Source organism: Stegastes partitus, unplaced genomic scaffold, assembly GCF_000690725.1.
Source record: "Stegastes partitus isolate 25-593 unplaced genomic scaffold, Stegastes_partitus-1.0.2 Scaffold885, whole genome shotgun sequence".
In the NCBI taxonomy this organism is placed as follows: domain Eukaryota; kingdom Metazoa; phylum Chordata; class Actinopteri; family Pomacentridae; genus Stegastes; species Stegastes partitus.
The window spans coordinates 107,478-135,298 of record NW_007578616.1 but is presented as its reverse complement, the minus strand read 5'-3'; the positions used below and the strand labels follow the sequence as shown (position 1 = coordinate 135,298).

The window sequence follows — 27,821 nt, the reverse complement described above, 5'->3', positions numbered from 1 at the left end:
GGGTTAAGCTGCGTAAATAGCTGCGCTGGATCCCCCATTAGGCCTCTGGAAGCATTACGCAGCTTTATCGATCTCCAGAGACGTCGTTTGACCTCTGGCTGGACAGGCAATCCCCCCGAGCCCCGCTCTGCTTTGCCCACCAAACACATACACAAGCTCGCTGTTCGTCTCGCTCGCAGCTCGGTTTGTGCAGTGATTAGGATCCTGCAGCTGGAAACCACACACTCAAAATATAGGAGGGAGAAAAAAAAAGTCTCTTCGGCGGGGACCCTCTCTTCATCCAACCCCGTGGCTAAGCTTCACTCCTGGAGAGCTGCAGAGTCGGCAGCTTTCCTCATCTTATCACCATCTTGATTGAACCAGTTCAGCCATCTCCACGCTCCCCCGATGATAGATACAGAAAGTGGGTGGCTTTAAAGAGATCTTCCTCGCCTCCTCCCTCCCTCCCTCCTCGCCAGAAAAAAAAAAAAAAAAAAACAGCAGCAGCAGCAGCAGCGCACGACGAGCGGCGGCAGCGGGGGGAAAGTGCTGACTGGCACCGCGGCCCCCTGTTGGCCCCGGGGCCCCCATACTTGTAACGGGTTCATTATCGGCGGAGACAAAGTCGTAATCTATTCTGTCCTGTGGCTGTCGCCGCCTCATTGCGGCGCACATCCGAGGCCACGACACCGCTCTCTAGCACTCCCTCCTCCTCCTATCTCACATTTCAACTTAATAAAAGTGATGAATAAACAGGGTTCCTGTTACAAAGGAACCTGTGAGAAAATTTGCTGTCAGAGAGCACCCCGTGGTGATGGGTTTTTTGGATTCAAAAATATCACCCTCCTCCTCCTCCTCCTCCTCCTCTCCACTTCCCAGCTCCGGCGCAGACACATGCTGAGGGGTACGTACACACAAATCCAAGACACTCAAAGTCGCTTGCATCGAGAATGCCGTCTGATGTTGCCTCTCTTCTCTCACCGAGCCTTTTGTCATCTTCATTTCGGGTTTTTTTAGCTCAAACGCCTCCTTTAAGACCTTGTTGTCGAGCAGTCTATCTGTCTCCACCCTCCCCTGTCTCCGACTTACTCTTTATGTCCCTTTGCGTGCCTCCGTCTCTCTCTGTTCTCCCCCCCCTGTGATCCAGAGTTTGGGTGTTATTAGGTGAAAGATGTGCCACACAGATGATGAGTCATGCTGTCACTCTGTCATCTCCGCCTCCTCCCTTCCTTCCTTCCTCCCTTCCTCCCTTCTTTCCTTCCTTCCCTCCCTCCTGCAGCCCTTTGCGACTCCCCCCTCCGCCGAGCCGAGCGCTTCCTCTCCAACTCGCTCGCACATTTGGGATGCTACGCCGTCACTTTCGCCCGCGACAGAGACGTCAAACCGCCAGACGTGCAGATGTGTCGCTGCCTTGTTGTCTCAAGTTACCATCATTTATTGATTTTTTTTTTTAACATCTTTTTTTTTCTTTCCTCCTCTCTTTTTAACAACCTCCACTGAATTCGAACGGCTTCCTTTCCGTACGCTTCCCCCCTCCCCGTCTCCTTTTTCGAAAGCTGTGATGGAATATGACACGCTCATAATATTTCCAAGGCCCCGGCAGATAGCTTTAACGGCTTACTATGCATGTTTTCTGACCTTTGTTTTATTTGTTTCTCTGCCGCGGTGACCGTTGAACCTGGGCTGTGTTGGAAATGGCAGATAATCTCCTGCTTTGCATGGGCGAAGCTTTCTCTGCGCCGAGCCGAGAATGTGTCTATCTCCTAACCCTGAGGCAGGGCCATTCTCTTGCTCGAGACACAGAGAGAGGAAGGAGGAAAAAAAAAAAAAAAAAAGGGAAGAGAGAGGAGGAGAATGGAGAGAAGAGCTGCGGAGGAATGGAAAGCAAAGGCATCTGCAATGCAAATAGGTGCCCTGCAACCCTGAATAATTCAAAGTGTTGAATAGAAATCTTGCTTTTCTGATCCCCTGTCATTAACTTCTGCCGGAGTGGGCCATTCTCATTTGGGCTCTTTTGGCCTGCGCGCCTCCCTCCCATTCTGTACCACCTCCTCCCCCCTTTGCTCCTCTCTCCTCCTCCTCCTCACCCTCTCCCTCTTTGCTTCAGCTCCTGCCCACTTTACCTCTTTAGAGGAAACCACTTTCTCCGCTTATTCATAGAAACTCTTCTCGCACGCCTGTTGCCCTCCCGTCTCCCTCTCAGGTCCTTCGTTGCTGATAAGCCACGCCGCTTCCTTCCTTCCTCCCGCCGCCCGACAAAAAAAAAAACTGTTTGAAAAAGGATCCAGAGAAGAAGAAGAAAAGAGGGGCCCCACTCTGTTTTTTTTATGGCCCTAATTTCCTTGTACAGTTGATCTGTGGATTATACGCTGCCAGCAGCCATGGGGGATACAGATGGTGAACCTTTGTGAGGCCCCTCTCTAAGCTCTTCCTATTAAAAGAACGGAGAGAAAGGATTATCTCTCACTTGCTGAATATCAGATTCATACACAATGCACCCGGTGTATTCACTGAGTGAGTGCTGCTCCCTTTGTTAATTGCAGTGGTGGAGTGGGTTTCTCTCTCTCTCTCTCTCTTTTTTTTTTTTTTTTGTTTCTCCATCTCACCCCTTCGCTCCGAGCCTCATTTTTATATATTTTTTTTGAAAACTAAGACGTGTGATGCTACGACGCACTCAGCCTGCCTTTGTCGCAAATTCTATTTTCATGTTTTTGTTTTTTTTGTTTGTTTTATTTATTTTTTTTCCCGCCTTTAATGTGTTGCTTTTCTGTGTCCGTCTGCCGCTTCAGCCCCCTTTGAGCCGAGAGGGAGCGGCTTAATATATTATTTGATGGATTAGAGCCTGAGCGTTTTTGAATAATTCATTCTAGGTTATTAATGTGACTGTCAGCCGCTGGTGTTTCATATGCCCCTGACTCTGGGTTTTTATTGGTCACTGAAAGCCCACAGACATTGGAATTCTATTCCTAAACATAACACTGTACAGTCGGCATGGCTGTCTGAATTAGACTTGTGACAGATGTGGAGATTCATTAGGGCCTGGCCTTCTCTGGCCATGACTGATATTCTCTACGCAGCGCTGGATGAAAACTTGCCTGGAGTTTTCTCTCCTGATGTGCATCAAGTTTGCGCGGTGACATTTTTAATTTATCAGTCGGTCTGTCGTCTCAGCGCGCTGACCTCCGAGGCCTCAAACACCGAGTTATTTGTCAAGTTGGTTTTCTAAAAATTTCAAACATTCAAAAAGAGATTTATGGAAAAAAACAACGACGTGATTTTATACTATATTCAGATCCAATGAGATGCTGTTGAACTCCAGCCTCTGATCACTGTTATTAGGTTTTGTGTGAGCTGATGGATCGCGGTGTTCCTTTGTGCAAATCCAGCGCAAATTTTTCATGTATATTCTGAGCAGGTGCGCCTCACTTGTGGGCCTCCTGCGCTGGCAGGGTCGACAACTCGGCGGGCCGAATGTGCCGGAGCTCGGAGACTGCAGAGTGATTTGGCCAGGGCATGACGCTACTGCAAGATGAGCTGTGGAGAGTTGCTAGCATATAATTGCCAGTTGAGCCGGCTGGGCGTCTTTGTGGGCCGAGTGTGTATTCAGGGCGTCAGCTGCAACTTTGCAGGCTGATGGGATGGACTGCGAAGCACAGATCTCCGTTTAATGATCGCGGCAAGTTGTGCGTTTGATTGGATTGCTTTGGGGCACACTTTTTGCACGGACAGCCTCCTTGTCAAGAATGTTCTCGCTAGACTTAACTGCATATCTTGGTTTCTTCATCCACGGGCCCTTTGATTGACACCAAAGGTGTTGCTTTGAGATTTTTAATACCTTTTTAAATCCCTGGCGGCTCTCCTGGTTTCTCCCTGCTTACCCCCACATTCTCCTTCGTCTTGGAAGAAGTTTTAAAAAATCTAATAAGAAGCAAAAACTTTGAATTGCAGCCACTTTGAGGCCTCCATTTGGGGGGAACTTTTCCAAATCTGCTGTGTCATCAGAACATAAAAAAGAAGAGAAAAGCCGCCTCCCAGCCCCACCCACTCCCCCAGTGATCACACACATGAATGCATTATGAGCGATACAGTAGTTGAAAGACGTTCAAGAGTTGCGCTTAAGCGGGAGTTCTGAGCCTCCCACAGCTGGTCTCCAGAGGAAACATCTGCTCCGTCTAGAACTGAGGTCCACATTATGATAAAACCACAAATCTCAGCGCTGATGCTTAGCGGGAAACATCCTGCGCAGAACCGCTCCCGTCTCGAGAGCCTCCTGCGGTCAGCCTCAGCGAGACGTTCGCCCCGTCATGCCAAGATTACAGGCGTTTACTCACTGATGCACATCTGCGAGCGGTTTCGTGGCTCGCCGTGTCGGCGGACTCGAAGAAGGCCGTAGCATTCATAGGTATTGATTTATAACCGTATTGTGTTTCGGATTTTGAACAGTCGTAAGCAATGCAGGAAATTACTTTTAGTCTAATGGCCGCGGTGGCTGCTGCCCTCCAACGTTTACAAGCGACTTTCATTATTTCGCCACTCAACTGGATTTTTGTATTAGTAAAGAGGCCTCCAAATGAATGAGGGTCTGTTACTTGCCAAAGTGGCTGCTGGGTGAGACAAAGTTGTCAGGCTTAATCAAATTTTACGAACATTTGGGCAACGGCTGTGAGTAATTTCCCGTTCTGTTTAGAAGTAAAGGGCATGAAAGGCAGATAGAGTGGGAGTGCATTCGTGTTTGTCTTTGTGCGAGGTGGTTTGTTTGTGTTTCTTTATGGTTTCGCTTATGTAGGCTGCATCCTCGCTGTGTGCGTGCGCGTATGTGTGTAAATGGCCTGTTAGCCATCTGAAAGCAGTTTCCCTCCCCAGATGATGAATCCCTCATATGTTTTTGATGTAGTCCATGAAAGCAGTTTGCGCATTTAGACTTGCGACCGCACCGCGCCCCATTTCCACCGGCTCATTTATGCACATAATAAAAACCGCCGCACGATTGTATACCCAATTTGCCAGGTGGTTATTGCTTTCTAAATTGAATGAGCCACCCTAAGTGTGATGGTTGGAAGTTGTATGCAGCTTAAAGGCACGATGATAGTTCCACTGATTTTCGTAGAAACAGTGGAAGAGCAAAACAACACAACGCACAAAGGAGTGTTGACTTGTGAAAAGGAGCCGACTGCTGCAGCAGAATGAGCTGGAGAGGCTGCATATCATTCCCATAGAGAGGGAAATTTGGAATACTTGTCTTGTTCTTTGCTTGCTGTGACAGCAGCCTTCCTCGTTCTGGGACCAATCTTCTATCAAATTTCTTCCTTTGTCCTGTTTCTTTTGTGTGTCGGCGTGTGCACATGTTGTACAAAAAAAAAAAAAAAGATAAAAAATGTATTCCCCCTCGCAACTGAAGTTGGATTCAGCGGACATCTGCACGGATAAGTCATGTCCGTGTGTGTAGGCGGGTGACAAAGAGGACGTTATACTTTTGTCCACACCGTCGCTGAATGGGCTCGAACACGAAGTACTTATGTGGGCTTGCATGTGTTTGTCAAGTCTTTTCATAACTGAGAGTGCGACACAGGTTTAAGGTTGCCGTGACCTTAGCCACTTCCATCGTCATTGTGGTGACGCGACCAACCCTTCCTTCCTTTCTCCTTCCTCCTCCTCCTTCTTTTGCTCTCCCGACGAGCAGGAGGTGGATCTGCACGGGAAGCCCGAGGTCATTTCACCGTCAAAAAGCAATAAAAATGCACTCCTACTTTTAATAAAGCAATTATAACTCATTGCCGAGTTCAATTAATTTTAAGTTTTCCATTAGGAGAGAAGTCTGAAATTGCCTCAGAATTGCTAGAATTTTTTTTTTTTTTCTTTTACACCATCAATGCACTGGTGCTTTGCTGCTTTTCACACCAAGTCTGTGTTGGTTGGGTGATAATTTCACATGCTATGGAGAGTATCCTGTACGATTTCCACCAACACACACACACACACACTCCTGAACAAGCTGCACTGTGTTGGATTTGTATTCATTCATCTTTACTGTGTTGTTTTTCCCTTTCAGGTGCCGTGTATTTGGAAGGAGGCTTGGATGAGGCCAGGCAGCTCTTTGGTAGACTGCTTTTCAACAGCGAGGTAACTGACAAAATATAAGATAAGATTAAGATAAGACTTTATTGATCCCACAGCGGGGAAGTGTGCGGTGTTACAGTAGCGAAGGGGAGAGTGCAAAAAACATAGAAAACATCAGTTAAAAAAAAAAACAACAACAACAAGAAATACACTTAAGAACTGTTGGTGCTGTGCAGATTCTTCTTCATGTAGAAAATATAGACACTGTGGAGAATGAGTAGAACACACAGATGATATTGTGCAGGTTCTAATGATGTTGCACAAATTCTTTCTTGAATCGAAAACACTGATATTGTACAGGTTGTGTTGATGTCGCACAGGTTCTTCCACAAATGGATAATACTGATTCTGCACAGGATCCTCCATTAGTAGAAAATATCGCCATTGTAGAGGTGATATTGATGTTGCACAAGTTCTTCTGTGAATCAAAAGTACTGATATTGTACAGGTTCTTTCATGAGTAGATTCCTTCGTGAGTAAAGAACGGGCTCTAATGATGCTGCACAGGTTCTGTCTTAAGTAGAAAACACTGATTTTTGCACAGATTCTGTCGATACTGCGCAGGTTCTTTTATTAGCAGAAAACACTGATTTTGTGCAGATTCCGTTTAATATCCCACAGGATCCTCCATGAGCGCAAAATATTGATGTTGCACAGGTTCTGCCTTGAGTAGAAAATATTGCTGTTGAGCAGGTTTTATTGATGTTGCACAGGTTCTGTAATAAATAGCAATTACACATTTTTGCACAGATTCTGTCGATACTGCACAGGTTCTTTCATAAATGCATAATACTGATTTTGCACAGGTTGTATTTATGCTGCACAGGTTCTTTCATTAGTAGAAAACACTGATTTTGTGCAGATCCTGTTTAATATTGCACTGGATCTTCCATGAGGGCAAAATATTGATATTTCACAGGTTCTGCTGTGAGTAGAAAATACTGCTGTTGTACAGGTTCTGTTCATACTGCACAGGTTCTTTCATAAATGGATAATAGTGATATTGCACAGGATCCACCATTAGTAGAAAATATTGCTATTGTACAGGTTTTATTGATGTTGCACAGGTTCTGTCATAAATAGCAATTACAGATTTTTGCACAGATTCTGCTGATGCTGCACAGGTTCATTCATAAATGGATAATACTGATTTTGCATGGGTTGTATTGATGTTGCACAGGTTCTCTCATTAGTAGAAAACCCTGATTTTGTGCAGATTTTGTTGGTGTTGCACTGGATCTTCCATGAGGGCAAAATATTGATGTTGCACAGGTTCTGCCTTGAGTGGAAAATACCGCTACTGTGCAGGTTCTGTCATAAATGGATAATACTGATTTTGCACAGGTTCTATTGATATTGCACAGGATCCTTCATTGGTAAAAAATATTGCTATTGTACAGGTTTTATTGATGTTGCACAAGTTCTTCTGTGAATGGAACGTGCCGGTTCTTTCATGAGTAGATTCTTTTGTGAGTAGAGAATACTGATATTGTACAGATTTTACTGTTTGTACTGATCATGACTGTTCTGTCATGAGTAGAAAACACTTACTTAGATATTGCACAGATTCGTCTACATGCAGAGGAACCTGACGTCATGCAGACTCCTTTAAATCCACCAAATATTCACAATGCACATGAATGTGAATTTGCTCTACTTTGATTCCTGCCCTTTGATTCCAGTAGTTCTACGTTTGCGGCGGCCTGTGCGTCTTTTATTTTCCAGCCACACCACTAAGCCGCAGACACGCTAGATGAGATTTTCGTATCCTGATCTGTGGCGCTGCCTCTTTTATTCGCTCAAACCCACACGTTGCATGTTCTGGCAGCGCCGCGACACCGTTGCGCGACTGCGAGGCCCAGCCAGCTCCAGAAACCTGAGATCTCACAAAATCTCGCTTTATCCTGCAATACTTTCGACGAGCTGCTTATTGTGCGTACGCTGATGTGCACGAAGACGAAACAATAAGCCCGAGAAGAAAAAAAAAAAAGAAGATCTGGATGAAGCCGTGGCAGCGAAAACAGCCTGAGCGTGGCTCGCATATTTTGGAAAATGAACTGGAGGTGTGGAACATTGCGGTTTGCCAGTCTTGAGCGGGACACCTGCTATTGTTTGCGAGTGTGTGTGTGTGTGTGTGTGTGTGTGAGATCAGCAGGCATGAATAATTGATGAATGAATCACTATTTGCATTTATCTTGGCGAGAAATGTTATGAATCAATTAAACGACTTGCAGCTCGTCTAGTGCGGAGCAGCAGGCTCGCTTCTAATTGGCTGCTGAGGTTGTTTGTCTGAGATTCAGTTGGCGACTCCCACACGCGACACGACACACCGAAATCTATCAAACATGTTTGATCACAATCGCTCGTCTTTGAGGAACCAGATCAGAGACTCCAGGACTAAATCTTTCAAAACCTCCTCACCACAAAAGAACCGGGGAAGATTATCACCATGTACGCACTTTAATCATTAGTTCTTTGTATAATGACTTATTCATTTGTATTATTTTCCTCAGGGTTCAAGAGCAACAATGCATCGTTGTGTTTCAAGCTTTTTGCTTTGTATTTGCAGCATTTCATTCTAGTTGAATGGGAACGTTTGGCCTTGATTTGTCTCCGTGCTCGGTCAGATTTACTGAGTCTCTTCTATACTTTGAGGCCGGCCGTCGTGTTTGAGTGCCGAGTATTTGTTTTCCACGTGGAAAGATGAAACGTCCTTGGTTCGGTTTTGCTGTCGTCCTCTGGCCGTGAGCATCGACAGGAGTTATCGAGCTAAATGTCATCATGTTGAGGTCTTTGTTTGTGTGATGACAGATTCTCTCGGTTGTGGACGGAGAAAAAAAAAAAAAACATATTCTAATCTAATGTCCTCACTGTAAAGAGCAGTGCAGCCTCTGTTGAAGCACACGATCGAGACTGATTTAATCCATCCAGTTTCTGGGAATGTCTCACTGCGATGTATAGTCCTGCAGCTCTGTGGCAACAGCACAGCCATGGCTGGAAGCAGAGAGGACGCCAAAATGCCTTCTTTGCACTTTCACACAGTTATAAATCAGGGAAAAACAAAAAAAATAAAGTTGATTTCTTTCAATTACTTATTCACAGAAATTGAAAATAAAATGGAATCAATGTATTTTTAAGAGCCCACAGGTGCTGCCATTATTAGAAAGTACATGGTGGCTCCACGTCCAATGCATATTTTACTATTTAGCTTTTTACAACCTCTATGATGCTTTTATTTTTTTAGCACTACTGTGATATTTCACCATGCTGAATGTATCGTCCAATAACTTGCTGACAACTTGCTCCTCTGTATGCTATTTTTGAGCCCTGCCGCATTCATTCAATTCATCAATTATGCTTTATTGTGCTCTCAATCTCTTTTTGTCAACTTTTCCTCTCTCTGCTGTTTAAACACAGCCTGCAGTTAAGCTGAACGGTCGCTTAATTTGTGTCCCGTGACTGTTTGTGGCAGATTTGTGGACTCATAAGGAAGCAGTTTACTTTTGGTGGACTTTAAAATGAGAATACAGTGAATTTAATAAAATATCATAATTGTACGTTTAGCTTTAGTTGATTTTTCTGACAAAACTGCACATGATTAGCTCAAGGACTGTCTGCAAGTAAATGGTCTGTTTGTACAATTTCTGCTTCTGATAAACGATGTCCTTTTTGCAATTTATTACAGTCTTTTATTAGATAACTAGCATTTTAAAGCTGCTGGTGGGTTTTAAGGTCCTTGAGGGTTAAAAACAGCAATCAACACATGCAATGCAAAAAAACAAATCTCTTTTTGATCAGCAAAGGCTACAACAGTGGAGAGGAAAGTTGGGTGTTCTTATAAGAAAACTTCCTGAAAGACAATACATCCAATTTGTGGAATAAAATTGGCATCCAGTCTCTGAACAGATGCAAAATAGTTGTAGCTTAAATTGTGGCCTATCTCCAATGAAAATCACTCTTTTTAATATCATAATATAATAAGAACTATAAAAAAAAGTGTATCACAGGAGCTCAGATTAAAGGGGAATAAGGACACTCACCCTCAGAGGCAGAACTAGACAGGAGCTAAACCATTCAACACTTCAGTGATCACCAAGATCTTAAAATACGTTGTGAAGTCCAGCAGAAGCCTGTAAGGATGGCCAAATGGGGATATGTGATCTATACTCTGTGTTCTACTTAAAAGTAAAAGACTTCAGACTTTCGAATCAGATGGAGGTGAGTGTGAGCTTTGCGGCTTATGCGAGAAAACAAGGATTTAAAGAGGAATGAAACCGAATGAAATCACTTTCTTCACCTCTAAAACGGACAAAGAGTGCAGATTTACACACTTCAAATTATAATTGGGATAAAGAAATCTGTCCTTTTTCAAGATAAACTTTTTTTTTTCTTCCTAATGGCAACCAGGCAACTGTTTGAAGAGTCGTGTGTATATAGAGCCACGATGACCCTGAGTCATGTTACCATCAACTGTATTCTACAAGTCTCTAAAAAATGCACCGAAAATAAACTGTTTGCACGAGACTCTGCAAAAAAAAACTAGATATTCTGCACTCCTCAGGATTCTCAGGAGTCACGAGTGACTCGAGTATGAAAATAAAACAAACTTGTTTTCCGAACACGAATTCTGCGAATATTCGGCTGAACTGCAGGCTGTGTTTAAACAGAACAGAAGACGGTATGAGTTGGTAACAAATTAGAGAGATTCAGAGAAAAAAATAAAACATATTTGAGCAGTAAAACGAATGCGGCATGGTTTAGAAACAGTATACAGAGGAGCAAGATGTCAGAAGGTCGTTGGAAGATACATTCAGCATGGTGAAACGGCTTTCTGTAAAAATGTAGTTGCTGAAATATGTATAATTTTTGGACTATTGAGCACCTGAATATAAGCCGCATCCACTAACTTTAAAAAGAAAAAAAAAACATATACAGGCGGCACTTGTCTATAAGCTGCAGGTGTCCACGTTGTAACATGAGACATTTACACAGAAAGATTTTTTAAACTTTTAATTAAATACATACCAGTAACATACACAAATATGTAGATGCTTTATTCCAAGCCTGTAACACGGCTGGTTAAAAAAAATAAAAAATACAGTCGCCTACCAGGAAAAGTCATTGATCACTATCTTCATCTTCCTCCTGCACTAAAACCACTAAAGTCGTCTTCTTCAGTATCGAACAGCCTCAGAATTACTTGGTCACACACTTCCTCAGTCTCTCTTTCGTTGTCGCTCTGAACGTCACTCTTCATCTCGAGACAAATTCGTAAAAATCCATAAATTAGTCGCGTCATTGTTTAAGCCGCAGTGTCCAAAGGGTGTGAAAAAAGTAGCGGCCTATAGTCTGGAGATTACGGTAGTATGTAGAGGAGCCATTTTCTTTCCACCTGTGAGCACTTGGAATTTTTTTTTTTTTTTTTTAAATAATTTTTTTAAGACAAATAATCTGCGAAATTAGACTTTTTGTTTATGATTTACGGTGCACAGAAGAGCTTTTTGAGTTCTCTCTACTCGGAGTTCAGAGAGTTAAGGAACTCCACCACAAAGTGAAATAAACCTAAATCAGATCAATATTTGTCTTAAGCACCCGTTACCTTTAAACCCGCACCGGTTCTCCTCGGCACACTCGCGCACAGCTTTTTCAAGGTACTTGGCAGGCAGGTTGTTGAACTTGCCACAGTTCTTCTGTGGATTCAGTCTGCCTCAGTGTCTTCTGTCTCTTCTTGTAATCCCACACTGACTCCATGGTATAGAGATCAGGGCTCTGTGGGGGCTATACCATCTGTTGCAGGACTCCTTGTTCTTTTTTTTTGTGTGTGTGTGTGGCTGAAGATGGCACTTTATGACCCCGACTGTACATTCGGACTTACTGTCCTGCTGCACAATGAAACTGGGACTTAACAGAAGCCTCCCCTATGGATACGAATCCGGACATCTGCAGCGCCTAAAAAGTTTTGCGCAGGACTGTATGTTTTAAATGCAGCCTCCACGTCTGGGAGGTTGTTAGTTTGCGTCGTGATTGACAGAAAATGTCGTGGAAAGTTGGGAAACCTGAAAAATGCACTCTTCGATTGGGCCTTTGTGTCAGCCCTGCTCTGCCGTCCGAGTTGCACTACAAAAACCCTTTGCAGGATCATAGTAAATAATAAAAATCGCTGCCATTTAACGCCTCGGTTCAGACACACTCCAGTTCGGTTGCATGTGACTGCAGTTCCCAAAGAAAAGCTGAGCGGTTTTCAACTTTCGGTTCAAAAGTTTTCCGACGTGCAGACCGAGGACTGAAATAGTATGGCTTGTCACCCCCTGCTGAATCCTCCTGATGGCTGCTCCGTCGTACAAAGCCGAGAGGAGACAGATGGACGTCGACCAGAAAGCCAAACACCAGCCGGGTGGCTTGATGGGTTTCGGTTGTGGGAGACCAGAGAGATGGACGGACAGAGGGCGAGATAAATTTTCCACGAACCGCAGAACCACAAGGATTCTTCTGTATTTTTAGCTCAAGGCGTCAGAGCGGCTCTTTGCACAAGCACATTACTAAACTAATGAGATGCAGTGCAAAAAACTTCAGGTCTCTACATTTTCCCTCCATCACACCCGGGAACGTTTTGCCGCTCCTATTTGTCGGTGCGGTATTCCGTTCACACATGGGTGATCGGTCCCATAGCCTTCCCTCTGTAACAAAAGGATGCTGTCTGGTGACTCTCCTCTTGTTTTCTCTCTCTTTCCTTTTCCATTCTCTTTTTTTTTTCTCTCTCTCTCTCTCGACACTCCAGGATGTCATTACCCCCACAGATGTTTCACTGCAGTCCTCTTATGACAAAGTCAAAACAAAAGCTCCACAACTCCGGAGGTAAAATTCAGAAGTGACTACCTAAAACAAAGCATGCATGTAATTTCCACCTCAAGACCTAGTCAAACAAACAGTGTCCCCAGTTTTGTTTTTTTATTTCTTTCCTCCTCCTCCTCCTCCTCCTCCCTCTGTCTCTGTTATTCCGTAATTGGTATGGCATTCATGGCTGGAGCGCAACAGTTATTTCCGTCCCCTTGTTTTTCTCTCAACACATCACCTTTGCTGGCACTGGTTCCCAAACAACAGGGCTCTTGCCGGGGATGGAATCTAGCTTCATTGCACACAGAAGCCCGCGGGAAACAATAGATGCTAATTTGCTAATGACATTACTGTGGAGGTTATTAAAGCATCAGCAGAGAGGCAGGAAGCGTCTTCTTCAGGGGGGGGAGCTGCTCGATTGCTCCCAACCTGGACTCAACAGCAGTGCAATATTTCTGGGAAAAGATGTTGATGCCACTCGCGCTGTCCTGAGGGAGGCGTCTCTTTTGAGAAGCAATCACCATAATGATCTCACTAGTCGCCCGTGGGCTCATCTGTTGGATTTTTTTTATTAACACCGCCGCGCACACAAGTACGCGGCGCACACGACAAGGGTTGCTGTGACAACTAGGATGGTCAGCATGAGATCATAACTTGCTCTTACCTTCCTCACTTCTGGGTGCGGTGCCAAAAAGGGTTTTAGAGCGACGCGATTTCAGCTGACTCAAGCAGCGACGGCGAACCGTTAGGATTTTTCAACTCTTTCTCCCCATTTTGACATTGTTAACAGCACTTTTATGTATTCTGAATTGAGTGGCTTTGCAAAAAAATGACAATAAATCAGATTTTAAGTGTATTTGATGAGCACGACTTGCTCTGATATTATGTCTGGTCTCTTGGTACACCAGTAGAGTGTGCTAGGTCTACATGCTCACACAGGTGAAAAGGCTGCCTGACAACTCCCTCCACATTAAGGCCACCTTACTGGCTTGCAGCCACAGTAACCCCCATGCGTCTCTCAGGTGGTTTCGAGCAAGTTCTTGATGCACAAACACAGATTACTATATGTTGTTTGTGTTCCTTTGTAAAGAAGGCACCGGAACGTTGCATGTCACTCTTTACCCCATCGACTCGCCCATGTCCCTCTCCATTCTCTGCGCAATTTGTACGCTTTGTCCTGCGGCTAATTTTTCCAGCATTTGAATGAGACTATGTGCGCCTTCACAACTGTGTCCTTGGTTTGCTAATAGCTCGGAGAACGAATGCATTCGCTCATTCACAGGCCATTTTTCCATTCACATACACTGCTCTGCCCACACTCGCAGGAACTGTAAAAGGTGTACTCTTCACCTCAACCATAAACTGTGTGGTACACTTCAACAGAGAATCAGCATTGCATGAAAGGCACAATTATAAGGCATGGTAGTATAATGACCTTATTTTCCAACTCACAGCCATACAGATATTGGATTTATTAATTTTCAGGTGGTATGTGTGTTTGTAGTGAGGGTAAGTGTGACCTCTAATGATTATCACTTTGTATTGAGGCGTGCACAATTAAAACAAGGTTTAAAAGACGCTGAAATGTCAAAAATCATAAAATGCAGATAGATGCAACAGTCTTGAACCACTGAGGTGACCATAAACTGCATTTAAAAGATGGATGTATCCTCCGGATCCAAAAAGCGAAGCCAAGGTAAACCTGCATTTTTGCTAACTGCCAGCAGGGGGCGACTCCTGCGATTGTAACAGGAAGTCCAGTTATGTAAGAGTTTATGAGAAAATGATCTTACTTCTTATTTGAGTAGTTACGGCAATAAAACATTTTCCAAATTTGTTTATGGTCTCAGTTGGTAGCTTCAAGACTTTCTGAATACTGCAAGAGGTTAACTTAGTAAATTATGGGTCCCATTTAACTACAATAGATGATAAAGTAGGTTCTGGGACTTGGCCTCCTGGTGATTGACGGATGGCTAAAGTATCACAGGTTACGTTTTTTTCAAAAGATCAAGAAGGTGATGGTCATTTTCCAAACTCCAGGCTTGAAAATGGTTGTTCACAAACCATCGCGTTCGGCCGCCTTTTATGTACAGTTTGTAGGCGGGTTAACAGAAAAGATGCAAATTAACCTAAAAAGACTCGAAAAGAGTAAATTGTGAAGTTTCCAGGACACAGTGATCCTCCAGTGCCTCCCTGCTCCACACATGTAACCTACCTGAAGTGTCCAAAAGCACAAGGTGTCAAGTGACGTATAGCCAAGGTAGAGATGGAAACACGACTGCACCCGAATAGATTTTAGGTTTTATGGCCACATGAGAGTCACTCTTGTTGGTGGAGATGGATGAGCCAATGGCTGCAACTGTAATGGACACAAGGAATTACTTTGATTTAAAGTGGAGGAGGGATTCTTATCGGTGCTACAGCCATGAAGGATGAGCTAGTTTTTGGGTTGAAGATCAAATCCTAAAGCTGCTGCCAGTTTTGTAGATGGTAGGAAGAAGTCCACATCTTTTAATAGGACCTTTATGCAGCAGAATGCTCAATCATATGCATATGGGTAGCTAGCAAAGGCCTTATTGGATTAAAAGGATCAGATTCTTTTCCTCACCTGCCTGAAATCCAACTGAGAAGTTGCGGTTCCTTCTCAAACACAAGACACAGGACAATACTTTGATTTGATTTTGATTTTATTGAATTTCCCTTCTGGGATTAAATAAAGTATTTTTCATTTCATTTCAACACAGCATTCAGATGTCATGTTAGTGTCTTAGCTACACTTCTATACATATTTAATATGCATTTTGAAATATATGAGAAAAACCTACAATTTGACACCTTTTTCAAATAAACCCTGACTCAGCTGTTTATCTTACTTTTGTTGTTTTTGACTCCCTACAGCCGGAAACGTGTCCAATACAAACTGACTTTAAAACACAATAATTACAACTTTCTTGCAGTTTCTCAAAACTTATGTCCATTTTTTTTGTCATAGATGGCCATAGTTAGGTGTTTTTTTCCTTCTTCTTTGAGGTTTTTCAGCCATTTGTAACGTTGCCTGTGCTGCCACCTTCTGATGATGCTGTGCAACCAAACATATTTGACAACTATATAGAAACATGGCTCCTGACAGACTCCATGCATGGAAAGATCGTTGCAGTCATTGGAAAGAAAAGTTGCCTGTCTTTGACTCTGGATGGTGTTAAATGTGGCCGATACCAACTGACATGAAAGAATAACCACAATGTGATTGGAAACAGTTCTTCAAGACTTCAATCCATTCTTCTCCAGTAGATGCCCCCCTTTTTTTTTGTTTATTCCTTCTTCTTTCTTGTTTCTTCAGGGTTGTTTCGTGGTTGGTACTGTGTTTATTCCTACAACCTTCTGACTAAACTATGCAGCCTTGTGTATTTGCGTTTTTTTTCCCCCTCCATTTTTATGACACTTAAATATTTACTTGACAATTATATAGAAACGTAGCTCCTGACAGACCCCGTACATGAAAGGCTTGTGACTTTATTGGTCATTGAACATCTCTGAGAGGCTGAAGATGTTTGTGCTACTTAATTGGTGCACTTACTCAAAAACATAGAGAAAGAACAGATAAGTAGGGAAGAATCCTTTTTGCGATTTGGTTGCACGCTTTTATTTTTTCCGAAGAAATACAGAGAGGAAGTGGCCTTTTTCATTTGTTAAACATTCAGGTTTTAGGTTGAGTGGATCGACTGAGGAACCCCGAGGAACACAGCTCGCCTGGCGATAGTGCACACGGCGTACTTTCCCCCGTATTTGGAAGATCACCTTGACCACTCTCCGACAGAAGCCTCCATTTTGGACTCGTTGCTGCTTTTATGTTGGCATCGATCAGCGACGCTATCTCTTATTGATCTCCCCGCTGCACTACTACGTTTGATGGATTGATTGGCAGCCTGTAGCTAGAGACCAATTTGTCAGGGAGCACTGGACCTTGTCAGAGAAGAGCACCATTATGTCCCAATCATGGGATGGCCAACAGTCCCGAGGGCTGTGGGGGTGGACTGTTGGTGTGTGTGTGTGTGTGCGTGGGTTGAGGGTGTAGCGGTGTTTGACTATTCACGGTTGGCTTGCGAGGCCCCGAGTATGTGCAAGACTGAGCTTGTGCCTCGATTCCCCCTGTGGGTTGTAGCAGCGCTGATGGAGGCCCACCTCAAAACAGGCGATTTCACCGAAGCAGCCTCTCATTTCGCCTTTAATTTCAGCTGTCATCATCACGGGTAGGCCGTTGACACTCAAATAAACATGTTTGCATATGAGGGTTTTTTTTTTTCTCCTCTCCCCTCTGCTTGTAGCACCAGAGTTACATCCTCCAAATGGCTGTGATTCAGCTGCTGCACATGATGATTTGTGCCCCCAGTAATTATACCTTCCTTGTGCCGCGAGAGAGAGAGGAGGGAGAGAAGAAGAAGGAAAAAAAAAAAAAAAACTTGTTGTTGTTCTTAAATCCCCACTCGATGCCGGCTTAATCATTGTCTGCCTTGTCTTTGGAATGGCTGTAATTGAAACATTAGCTGTTCGGGTCTATATACAGCGTGTGGGCGGATCGCGTGCGCCCTGTGGATGGATTTTAATCATAAGCCTCGATCACAAGCAGAAGCAACTTGTATGTACTTCACTTCGTCTCTCCTTTTTTTTTTCTTCTTCTTTTTAGTGCTTTCTTCTCCAATCTCGTCTTTTTCTTCCTCGTCATTTTTTTTTTTTTTCCCCCCCATTTCCCCACACGCCCTCATGCGTGTGTCATTCCGTCGCTTTCATGTGTACTTTTACGGCAAAACGGCGCGAAAACAAGCGATCCATTAGCCGGCGCGCTATCGACGTTCCCTTAAACGGTGCCACCCTCGTGTGCGTGCCGACCCCGATACCTTCTGGTGCTTTTTCGACTCCGGTCCCGGGCTTTAAGAGACAAGCAGCCGAAAAGGAAGCATTTACTCAAACGTATTGACCACTTTCATGAATTTTTCATCGGCTGCTCAAGGCGATGGGTTGCCAGCTGGGTGGGTTGAGAAGATGAGGAGCCCATTCGATGCTGCTGACCACACACAACCCCCCCCATCCTCCCCTCGTGGCCTAACGCTGCATTTTAAAGGTTTATCTCCTTGAACCTTTTAAACACCTGAGTGATACTGTACTTTAGAGGCCCTCTCCACATCTCTATCACCACTATGACTCACCCAACATTAGACCCCAGGCCCAAAACTGCCTCTGGCTGGCGTTGTCCTTAGCAACAACTTGAGAGCCAGAGCTTACACTCCCTCCCTCCATCCCTCTCTCTCTCTCTCCGTGTGCCGTATATCTTTCAGCCGGTGTCTCTCGACCGATTCGATCCTGTGTGGTTACCTCAGAGCGGGGTTGAGGAAACATGTTGATCTTGCACATATTTCTCTCCACAGGCAGGGCAGGCAAAAGTCCAGCGCTGTCAGTGTGTTGTCTCCAGAGACAGCACACCTCTCAAAGCTAAATCCCACCAACCAACCCCCCCATCCTCCCCTCCTCCTCCCCTGCACTACCTGCAGCACCTCCCCCCCACCTCCACCTCCTCAACCCCCTGCTCAAATCCCCATCTCGACCCCACCACCTAACTCCACAGCGGGTGGTCGATACGCAGACCTCTGGGTCTGAAAATGAGATGCTGACTCATTTGCAGTTATTTCGCCGCCCCCCTATCGGGCCCGCTGATGGCACTTGAAAGCATTTGGACTAAGGAGTCCGGTGTCCCCGACATAGAGCCATCTGTGGCGCACCACACAGCTTTGTTTATTTATTTATTTTCGCCTGCCCAAAGTCAGAAATAACAGCTATTTGTTTAAGAATGAGCATATTTATCAGACCACCTGTTTAATTTGTTAAGCGCTGTATGTGTATATATGTCGACCATCTAGCATCATGAAGCGCTTTAATTCGTACTCAGCTCTCGAGGCTTTACCGTTTTGAACAGGAATGAGGAATTTCCAACTGAATTTGTCGTTTTATATCCAGATCTGAGCCACTGGGCTTCTCTGAGGAGTCAGAAATTAATCAAGCATCACATTCAGCCACTGAAACTATTTTTTTTTTTTTCAGGATTGCAGTTGGTTACTTTTATTTTGCCTTTTTATTCGGGAATTGTTATTTTGTTTCCTTTTTTTTTGGTAAAACTGTGAATTTGAAAATTCATTGATAGCAATAAGAATTAAATTTTAGCATTAAAAATATTTCGGTTAAAGAGCTTCTACATGCTGGTGCATTAACCATTACAGAAACAGATTTTGGTATTTTCTAATGCTGTTAATTTGTGGCAGCTGTGGCATAAACCTGACACTGGGTGGTGGTCTCATAAATTTGTTAAGCTCTGTAATTTTAATTTGTTCTTCATAGTCATCAAATATGAAAGGTGTAAGAAAAAAAAAAAAGTCACTCGTGCTTCCTGGTGGATTTTTTTTTTTTTAAAGCTGCATATCAATGTTTTTATGTTAAAAATATCAGATGACTGTGTGCAACGTGAACAGGAGTTGTTCAGAGTAGCAAATCTAAATTAGAACAACACAAAGTTAGCAACCAGCTGGCGAACGAAAAGCAGAGTGTTTAGCAGCTCAAGAGACACGTCGTCCTCTCAGGAGTTGACAGACAGCAGAACAGAGTGAACGTTGAACATATCCTCTTAAAATAGATGCTTACGCGGCTTCTTACCGCCTCAATGTTTAGCTAATTCAGCAGTTGCTTGCTAATAGTTCCTCTAGTGTTACACGGTGTACAGATACCAGAAAGGTGTCGAGATATTCTCCCGTTAAAGGCGATAGTATTCCCCATGTTGTACGTATGATATTTAAAGAGCCTTTAATAGAAGTAGTGTTTGTAGCTGCGTGTGCAGCTTTCGTGGCTTCGAGGCAAAAGCCCAAAGATTGTCCACAAAGTAGACGTAAAAAAAAAATAAAGGCATTATGTCGGCGTATTATATAAGTCAAACGAGCTATTTTCCAACAGTGAGCTTTTTTACCGTCGGGCGAGGGGATGAGTAAAGGATCATTCAAACGTTTTAAACAGTTTCTGTCTTTAAACATCTCTGATTTACCTAAAATTATAATAACAAAATTTGAATATTAATGAAGATGTTTGTGGAGTTTTAGCTTAAAAAACACTCTTTTATTTGGATTAAGCAGCTCTAGCATTTTTGTGTGTTTTGTTTTTGTAATACAGCTTTATCATTCCTGAACAATCACTTATCATAGTTAAATAAAAACTGCTTTTTTCTATTTTTGTAAGTTTGTTTTGTAGTATTGTGACATGCAGCTACATATGGTTCAGATAATATCACGTTTACATTTGTGTTATTAGTTTTTTGGGTTAATTTGTGCTCAAAAATTAAACTTTTAATGACTTTTCGTTTCTTTTTTACATATTTCAACTCACCCATAATCAGAGGTGTTTTAATCCATTTCTCTAATATTGCAGATTCTGAATTAATTGCACGATGAGAAATAACTGTGAAAATTTCAGGTGTTTATCTCCAATAGTTCCTGAGATATTATCGTTCAAACACCTTTAACAGTAAAATGTTGTTTATCTGTTTTAGTTTTTGTTGTGGTGACATTTTACTCTCAGTGTAAGTTTCTAACTATAAAGTTAGTAATACGTCAAAGTTGTGTTTACATCTTGTCAGCAGCAAAGTTAATAGGAGCTCACGGAGCGTTGCTCCTCATTAAGTAAACTCATTGTTTTTTTGTTTAGTTTTTAATCTCCAGCAAAATTAATGCCATTAAAGTGTCTCTAATAGACACAAACTCTGCAGCCTGTTATCCGTCACATCTATACGAATCAGTCGTTGTACGGGAGTGGACGCTATCTTATCAGTTTTTCCTCCCACCTATGGGTGAAATATATATATATATATATATACACATATTGCAAGTACAACATTATAAAAAGTGTGCAAAGTAAAACTCAACAAATGTAATATTCATGTGGATTCATTGCAAGCTGAGTCTGATTAACTGGTGGTGCAAACACGTGTTTTGCTACCTGTGGAGGGAGGAGGATCAACCTGTAGGATGAAAAAGCAATCTCTCATCTATCAAGAAAGATATTTTTTAACATTTATTCCAGCCTTAGTGAGTCCCCGGTTCGATTCCCGACTGGCCGAACCTTTACCGAAGTGTCATTTCCCTTCTCTTTCCACTGCCGCCGTCCAATAAAGGAATAAAAAAAAAAAAAACCCTGTTTATGATTTATCACCGTGTTTATTTGCTGTGTTTGTGTTGTTAGAATTATGTTCATTAACATGGGTGACCCTCATTTCAAGGGGAACCGCAGCAATTTCTTCCCTACCGACTCTGTGTTTTCTGTCTTCACAGGACCTGCGGGAGGTCTGGCTCAACTACCCACCACACCCCCTGCAGGTTGGTCCAGAGACGTTTCATTATTGATGTGTGTTTTGTCTGGGTGCCTCTCATTAAAACTCACCTCACCCCCACGACAGAAAGCATTCTCCCATCTTTGAAGTATTCCAGCCTAAATGTACTTTTTCGTTCCACGCATCTGTGTGTGTGTGTGTGTGCGAGGTGGGCAAGCTGTTTCGCCCGAGGCCGACTGAGTTCTTTATGGCTGTCACAAGGCCCCCAGTAGCCTCGCGCTAGTCTCCATTGTTCTGCTCCCATGTCTCTCCATTTTGGTCGAGACCCTAATCCGCTTTTTCATTTCCTCAGCCTCTCCCTCTCTCTCTCTTTCTCGACTATCTCCGCCGCAGCATCCTCTCCATTTCTTCTCCGTCGTCCTGCTTTTTTTTTTTTTCCCGCCTCACCCCGTCTCGTCGCTCTCCCCGCTCGCTCTTTGCATGATCTGCCCAGAAACATTGAACATGTCAACAGTGTTTGTTTGAAATTAGGATTTGGGAGAAGAGATCAAAGATGCCATAACAGGATTACAGTCCCGAATCACATGGGGCCTCCAGGGACCGTCAGGCATCCTTCTCTCTGATGTGTTTGCGAGGAGCAAAAGTGTTTCTTTGTGCGTCTGCCGAGACTCTTCTTTAAGCGCTTTATTCTCTTGCGTGTGCCGGGGTGTCGCTGCGTTTTCATATGTACATTTTTAATACATCCACGTTTGGCAAAAAAAAAACACAGCACTGTCCTTCTATATATTTATATATAGATATGTCTATTTGTGTTTTCTTTGCCTCCTCATGCTTGTGTTTTCATGAGAGCCTTGGAATTAACCCAGCAGTCTGTTTTTCCCGGTGAGGCCCCAGCGGCGGGGCACCGTGGTCAGGGTGGAGTCCCGGGGTCAACCCGAGAGCCGCTTCTGTGGTGCGAAGGGGGGAAACCTCGGCAGTGTGCTGCATGAGTAGTCATTAGCCGCTTCACAGCCGCGGCCTCATTACCACACGCCGAGGTTTCCTCCGGGTGGTCCCCTGCCAGTGGGGTAACGCCTGTTAAATTGTGCCAACCTCCAGGTAGCTTGATAGCTTCCTGACCTTTTGGCATGAGGTGATTCTTTCCTTTATCATTTATTTACTTCATTATTTACTCTATAATTGATGAAGGCCCCCGGGAGTTTTCGGCCAGATTTGTCGTGGGGATGGACCGATTATCGAGGCCGATACTTGGCGTTTTTTTCCGATTATCGGTAATTGATATATTAAATGCGCTACTTTGGTTCTGGTGCAGCCTTTTCTCTCTGTTGTCTCAAGCAGAGATGACAAAGACTGAACAAGAAACACAAGCCATTGCCACAAACCAGGAAGTTAGCTTCTCTCACAGTGGCTAATGCTAAGCTAGCAGCTAGCCACATAATTACCCGGAAACAGAGTCTGGAAGACAGCATTAGGGACAGACTGTTTATTGGCTTGGCCAATTATCCTGGCCAATATTTTAAATTTTTCTGATTAATGGTATTTTTATTCATCGATTATTGATAAATTAAATGCACTACTTTGGGTCTGGTGCAGCCTCCTTCCTCTGTTGTCTCAAGTAGAGATTGCAAAGACTGAACAAGAAACACAAGCCATCACCACAATAAATTAGCTCCTCTCACAGTAGCTAAGGCTATGCTAACGGCTAGGGGCTAAGTTAGAATGCAGCCACATGATTACCCGGAAACACAGTCTGGGAGACAGGATTAGATATAAGTGGTCTGACCAATTATCGTGGCCAATATTTGGCATTTTTTCTGATTATTGGTATTTTTATTGATCGATTATTGCTAAATTATATGCGCTGCTTTGGGTCTGGTGCAGCCTCCTCGCTCTCTCTCTGTTGTGTCAAGCAGAGATTGCAAAGACTAAACAAGAAACACAAACCAGGAAGTTAGCGCCTCTCACAGTGGCTGAAGCTATGCTAACAGCTAACATCTAGGTCAGAAGGCAGCAACGTGATAAACCTGAAACTGGAAAACAATGATTAGTAATGCTTCAAGATCTGGACCTTCATGGGCAATAAAAGTGATAGAACAGAGAAAGACTCAGAAAAAAGATCTAATTTCTGTTTTGTATATTCCGCTGTAGTCAAACTTATGAATGACCGGTTCACATGCTGGTAAAACATTACCTTTAATGCCCTAAATATCGGTGTTTCTTGGTTCGGAGTGGCATCAGCCCTAAATAACCCGGATCGGTCGATCTCTAATTCATTGGTAACGAGACCTCCTTGGCCCTCCCCGCCAAGATGAGGATGACAAAACAGATGTGAAAGAGGAGCTACCTTAATGAGGTCTAAGCGGACGGTAATGGCAGCTCGCCATGGCATGTGTAATTATGCGTACACGAATCTTTGGCATCCTCGCATGCATTAGCGGTGCCACCGACATGCCCCGCAGAGCGCCGTGGAAGCCTTACGTGTCTTCTCCGTGTCGATTTGCACCACATCCACAATAATTTAGCAGAACGCCATTCACGTTGAGGCCAGATGACTAAATTTCTCCTCTAGTTTATCGGAGGAGATACAAGAGTGTCAGGCTTTTTTTATTTTAGGGGGGGAGGGCGGCCCTCAGAAGACCTCGCCTCTGATTCTGCTTTCTGTCTGGACCGAGCTGAAAGTGATGCTTTGAAGCCATTTCAAACGTGTTTTTTCTTTTTTTTCTTCATAACTGCTGTTGATTTTTGATTTTTTTTCCTCCCCTCTTCACTTCGTTTGAAGCCGTGCTGCCGGCCATTCCCCCTGAAGGATAGCTAACGCCTATGAGCGCTGAACTCGTCAGATGTCGTTGGTTGTTATGCATGACATTTAAACGCCTATCGTTAATTAACACACAGACACAGAGATGGAGAAGAAGAAGAAAAAAAAAAGAGGGAGGAAAGAAATGTTTCTTAGGACATATTGGAAGATGGAACCATGACATTACCGGCAGCTCTCCAATTAAAATAGTGAGTTTAAAAATACATCTCAGCTTTATGTACTGGCTTGACATGGGAGACTTTGAGAAAGCTGTTTACTTGTCATTTCTTCTTGAAAACACAAAGAGAGGAGAGAAAAAAAAATGCTGGAAAATGAAGAAAGTGGCCATCTTCCCCATGGAGAGCCCTTGGATGTGGTCCCTTTTTCTTATTTTCAGGGTTCTTTATAGTGGTGCAGCAAAAGGGAGCAAGCTAACAGGGTCAATTGAATGTGCTTTGGCTTCCCTTTGAATGTCCAGATGAAATTACATGTCTCAGTGTTTCTGCTTTCTGTGGAAAAGATGTCTTGGTCAAGCCAACAGTTGTACCACGCAGAGACCAATTAAGACGATCCTAGCAGTCTAATTAATGCACCCATAAGGATATCTCTTGATTCAACAAACATGCGTGCACATATTTTCTTAGCATATCATTTTCTTTTTCCTAATGAGCACGGTCGCGAGCAAATACTGCAGTTAAAGGGAGCCGCGTGTTTTCGCTGAACCCGCTCACCTCTGAACCCGCCAAAGCTTCCCCGAAGCTAAAAGCGTCATCTGGAGCCATTTCTGCAAAAAAAAAAATTAAAAAAACAAGCATTTTTTCAAGTGTCATCAAAGTCATGAGGTTTGGAGTCTCTCTGATATTTAAGAGAGAGAAAAAAAAAAACAGGGAATAAACAAGCGAGGAGACTTACAGTAAGACTGAGTCACCAGAGATATTAATTGACCGTAGGAATCACCAGATTCGGAGAGGAAGCTGTTTGACTTAAAACTTAATGACTAAGAGGTTCCATCTGCCGCTGATCATCTGAGTTTGTTTTGAGGCGGGGTAAAAACACACACTCTGAACAGGCCCTCCAGCAGCACGCGCTGCAGAGGTTCGCTTCATTTAGAGGAATTTATCTGACGCTTACGCGCAACGACTTCATTGAGGAACTCGTTTTTGTTTTTGTGGTTGTTAGTGGACACGTATTTATTTACTGCTCTTTAGATTCTCCTTTCTATTATGCAGCCAACGTAAAGAGCACATGTTCTGTTTAATTATGAAGAGTTTAACAACTGCTTTGTTTTATTTATGCATGAAATTGAATCATGGAAGGAGATAAATGATCCACAGTACTTGCAATGAAGCTGAATGCTGTTGGAAATGGTTTATGTATATTTTAACCGTCTGTTTCTCAACTAGTTTCTGAGGATTTTTCTTTGTTCCCGTCACATTTTTGGCTCATTTTTCACCGCAAATATATAAACCTCTATGGAAACAGCACAACCATGATTAGAAATACAAACAATCCAAAATGCCAGAATGTTGAATTTTCAACAATTAAAACACCGTAAATGAGAAAATCTTCACATTTGTGCTAAAATAAAAGGACAATTGCTTTTCAAATTTACTAATTGAATGACTTTATTGTGTAACTCTCTGAATCTGAAGCGGTTTTTAGGTGTTTGTTTTTGTTCGTGTCGCATTTTTCATTCCCTTTGGGATCATTTTTGCACCTGTATGGACACAGAACAATAATAACTTTAAGTAGAGCAAACTCAGAAATGTGTTTTGTGCTCGATGAAAAAATCAGAGAGAGACTTTCAGGAAAAAACAAAAAGTTGACTTGATTATGTGTTTTACAAAACAGTTCAAAAACTTAATATGTACAATATTATATTGTATTTATATCATAAAATGTGACAGGAGCAAACAACACCCAGTAACTGAGCATGTTCTTAAGAAAAAACACCACAGTTCTCTGATTCCAGCTTCTTAAATTTGAATATTTTCTCCGTATAAATCCGTTATCACGTCTTCTAAACGAGCTTATAATATGTTGTAATCTAAAGCTGCAGTGATTATTCGATTGTCAAACGTCACTATTGTGGAATTTTATTGTAAATCAATATTGTGTCAAGCAATTAATCAGTTTAAGTGTTTTTAACGGGGGAAAAAAAATGTCCAAATTCTCTGATTCTTGCTTCTTAAATGTGAATATTTTCTCCTCATAAGTTCATTATCACATCTTATGAATATTCTCATTGTGAATTAAATTGTTTAATTGCTTCAACCATCACTATTGTGGGATTGTATCAACAAATCAATATTGTGACGAGCAATTAATCAGTTTGAGAAATTTAAAAAAAAAAATCTAAATTCTCTGGTTCCAGCTTCTATATATTTAATATCACTGTGTTTTTGGTTTCTGTCCCTTTTTTTAACGGTAAACTAAATATCTTTGGGTCGAGGACTCACGTTGAGCTTCTGTAAACTCTGATTTTCTTATATTTTATAGAACAAACAGAACAATAGAAACTGGAAATGCTTGTTATTTGCAGCCCGAGTGCACAGGGATGGAACGATTCCTACAAACTCTATGCTGTCTTGCTTATTTAAACTCCTTCAAGCCCTCGTCTTGTCACCAAACCTCCTTTAACTTAGCGTTTATTTTGCCCTCGTCCAGGTCCAGGAGCCGCAGACCGACCGGCAGCTGATCGAAACGTCTCCGGTGCTCCAGAAGCTCACCAGCTTCGAGGACTCCATCGGCGTTCTGTTCACACACGTGCGCCTGCTGGCCAGAGCGTTCACCCTGAGGACCGTGGGCTTCAACCACCTCACCCTGTAAGTGCACTCTGTTTGTTTGTTTATTGGTGACGGAGCTGCAGCCAATTAGGATGCAAAGCGACTTCGGCCAGACGCAATTTGCAAAAGGAAGCGGTCGACGTAGCCCGACTTCACCCCGCCGCTCCCCTCAGAGCTGATGGGGCATGATGTATAATATGATCTGAGATGCCGGAAGTTCTGTACGTCCGGCATTTTAAATTGTTCTGTCTTTTATAAACGCGGCTGCCTCCTCCTCCTCCTCTGCCTCCTCTTCCTCCCACGTCATCATTATCTTTACCCCCCGCAGCTGATGCATGTTGTGGCAGTCGCTGAGGCTGCCTGTGTAACAAACGATGCCTTCAATGTCATGTTCAAAGCGCCGTCGTGAAAGATAGCCTCTTTGAAAATCCTTTTTTTTGACCTAATGTGAGAGTCTGACTCCATATCTGTAGTCTGCCGGTACCTGTGAGGCCGTAGCCCCAGTGCCTCATGGGAAATGGGGTTTTGATTCACCTGGGTTGGGCAGAAGGTTTAAAATGACTCCGCATCTCCTATTTGGTGCGTTTCTCTCTCTCTCTCGTTGGTAAACTCTAACTTAAATTAGTTTGTTTTTTTTCCCCCCCATTCAGATTTCATTTAAACCGCATATACGATACATATCACAGCTCATTGTTATGCATTTGCTTGTTTTTCTCCGTTAATTGCAGCGTTTCGTAGCAGCTCTGTGTTGATTCCGCCCTGACACCGGAGAAGTTTTCTTATTTATTTCCCCCCCCACTTCCCTTTTCCTCTCGGCCTCTGTTATGACATTTGTTCAATAGTCGGTAAAGTTACAAACTTCTACAAAGATGACTTCGAATTGATCGGCGAGAGAACGCCTCGGTCTGTTTGCAGCAAAAAAAAACAAAAAAAACGTGTCTTCCTTTTG

The 27,821-nt window shown here is 43.2% G+C and overlaps 1 protein-coding gene across 1 annotated transcript in view; it reads left to right on the top strand.

The window, feature by feature from the left end:
* Positions 1 to 27,821, top strand: part of drosha (drosha ribonuclease III) — a 119,231-nt gene that overhangs the window by 55,843 nt on the left and 35,567 nt on the right. The window contains exons 23-25 of the mRNA XM_008293411.1: positions 6,029 to 6,099; positions 21,291 to 21,335; positions 26,754 to 26,911. Of these exons, the coding sequence (XP_008291633.1) occupies positions 6,029 to 6,099; positions 21,291 to 21,335; positions 26,754 to 26,911 (274 nt within the window). The remainder of the gene's footprint in view (positions 1 to 6,028; positions 6,100 to 21,290; positions 21,336 to 26,753; positions 26,912 to 27,821) is intronic.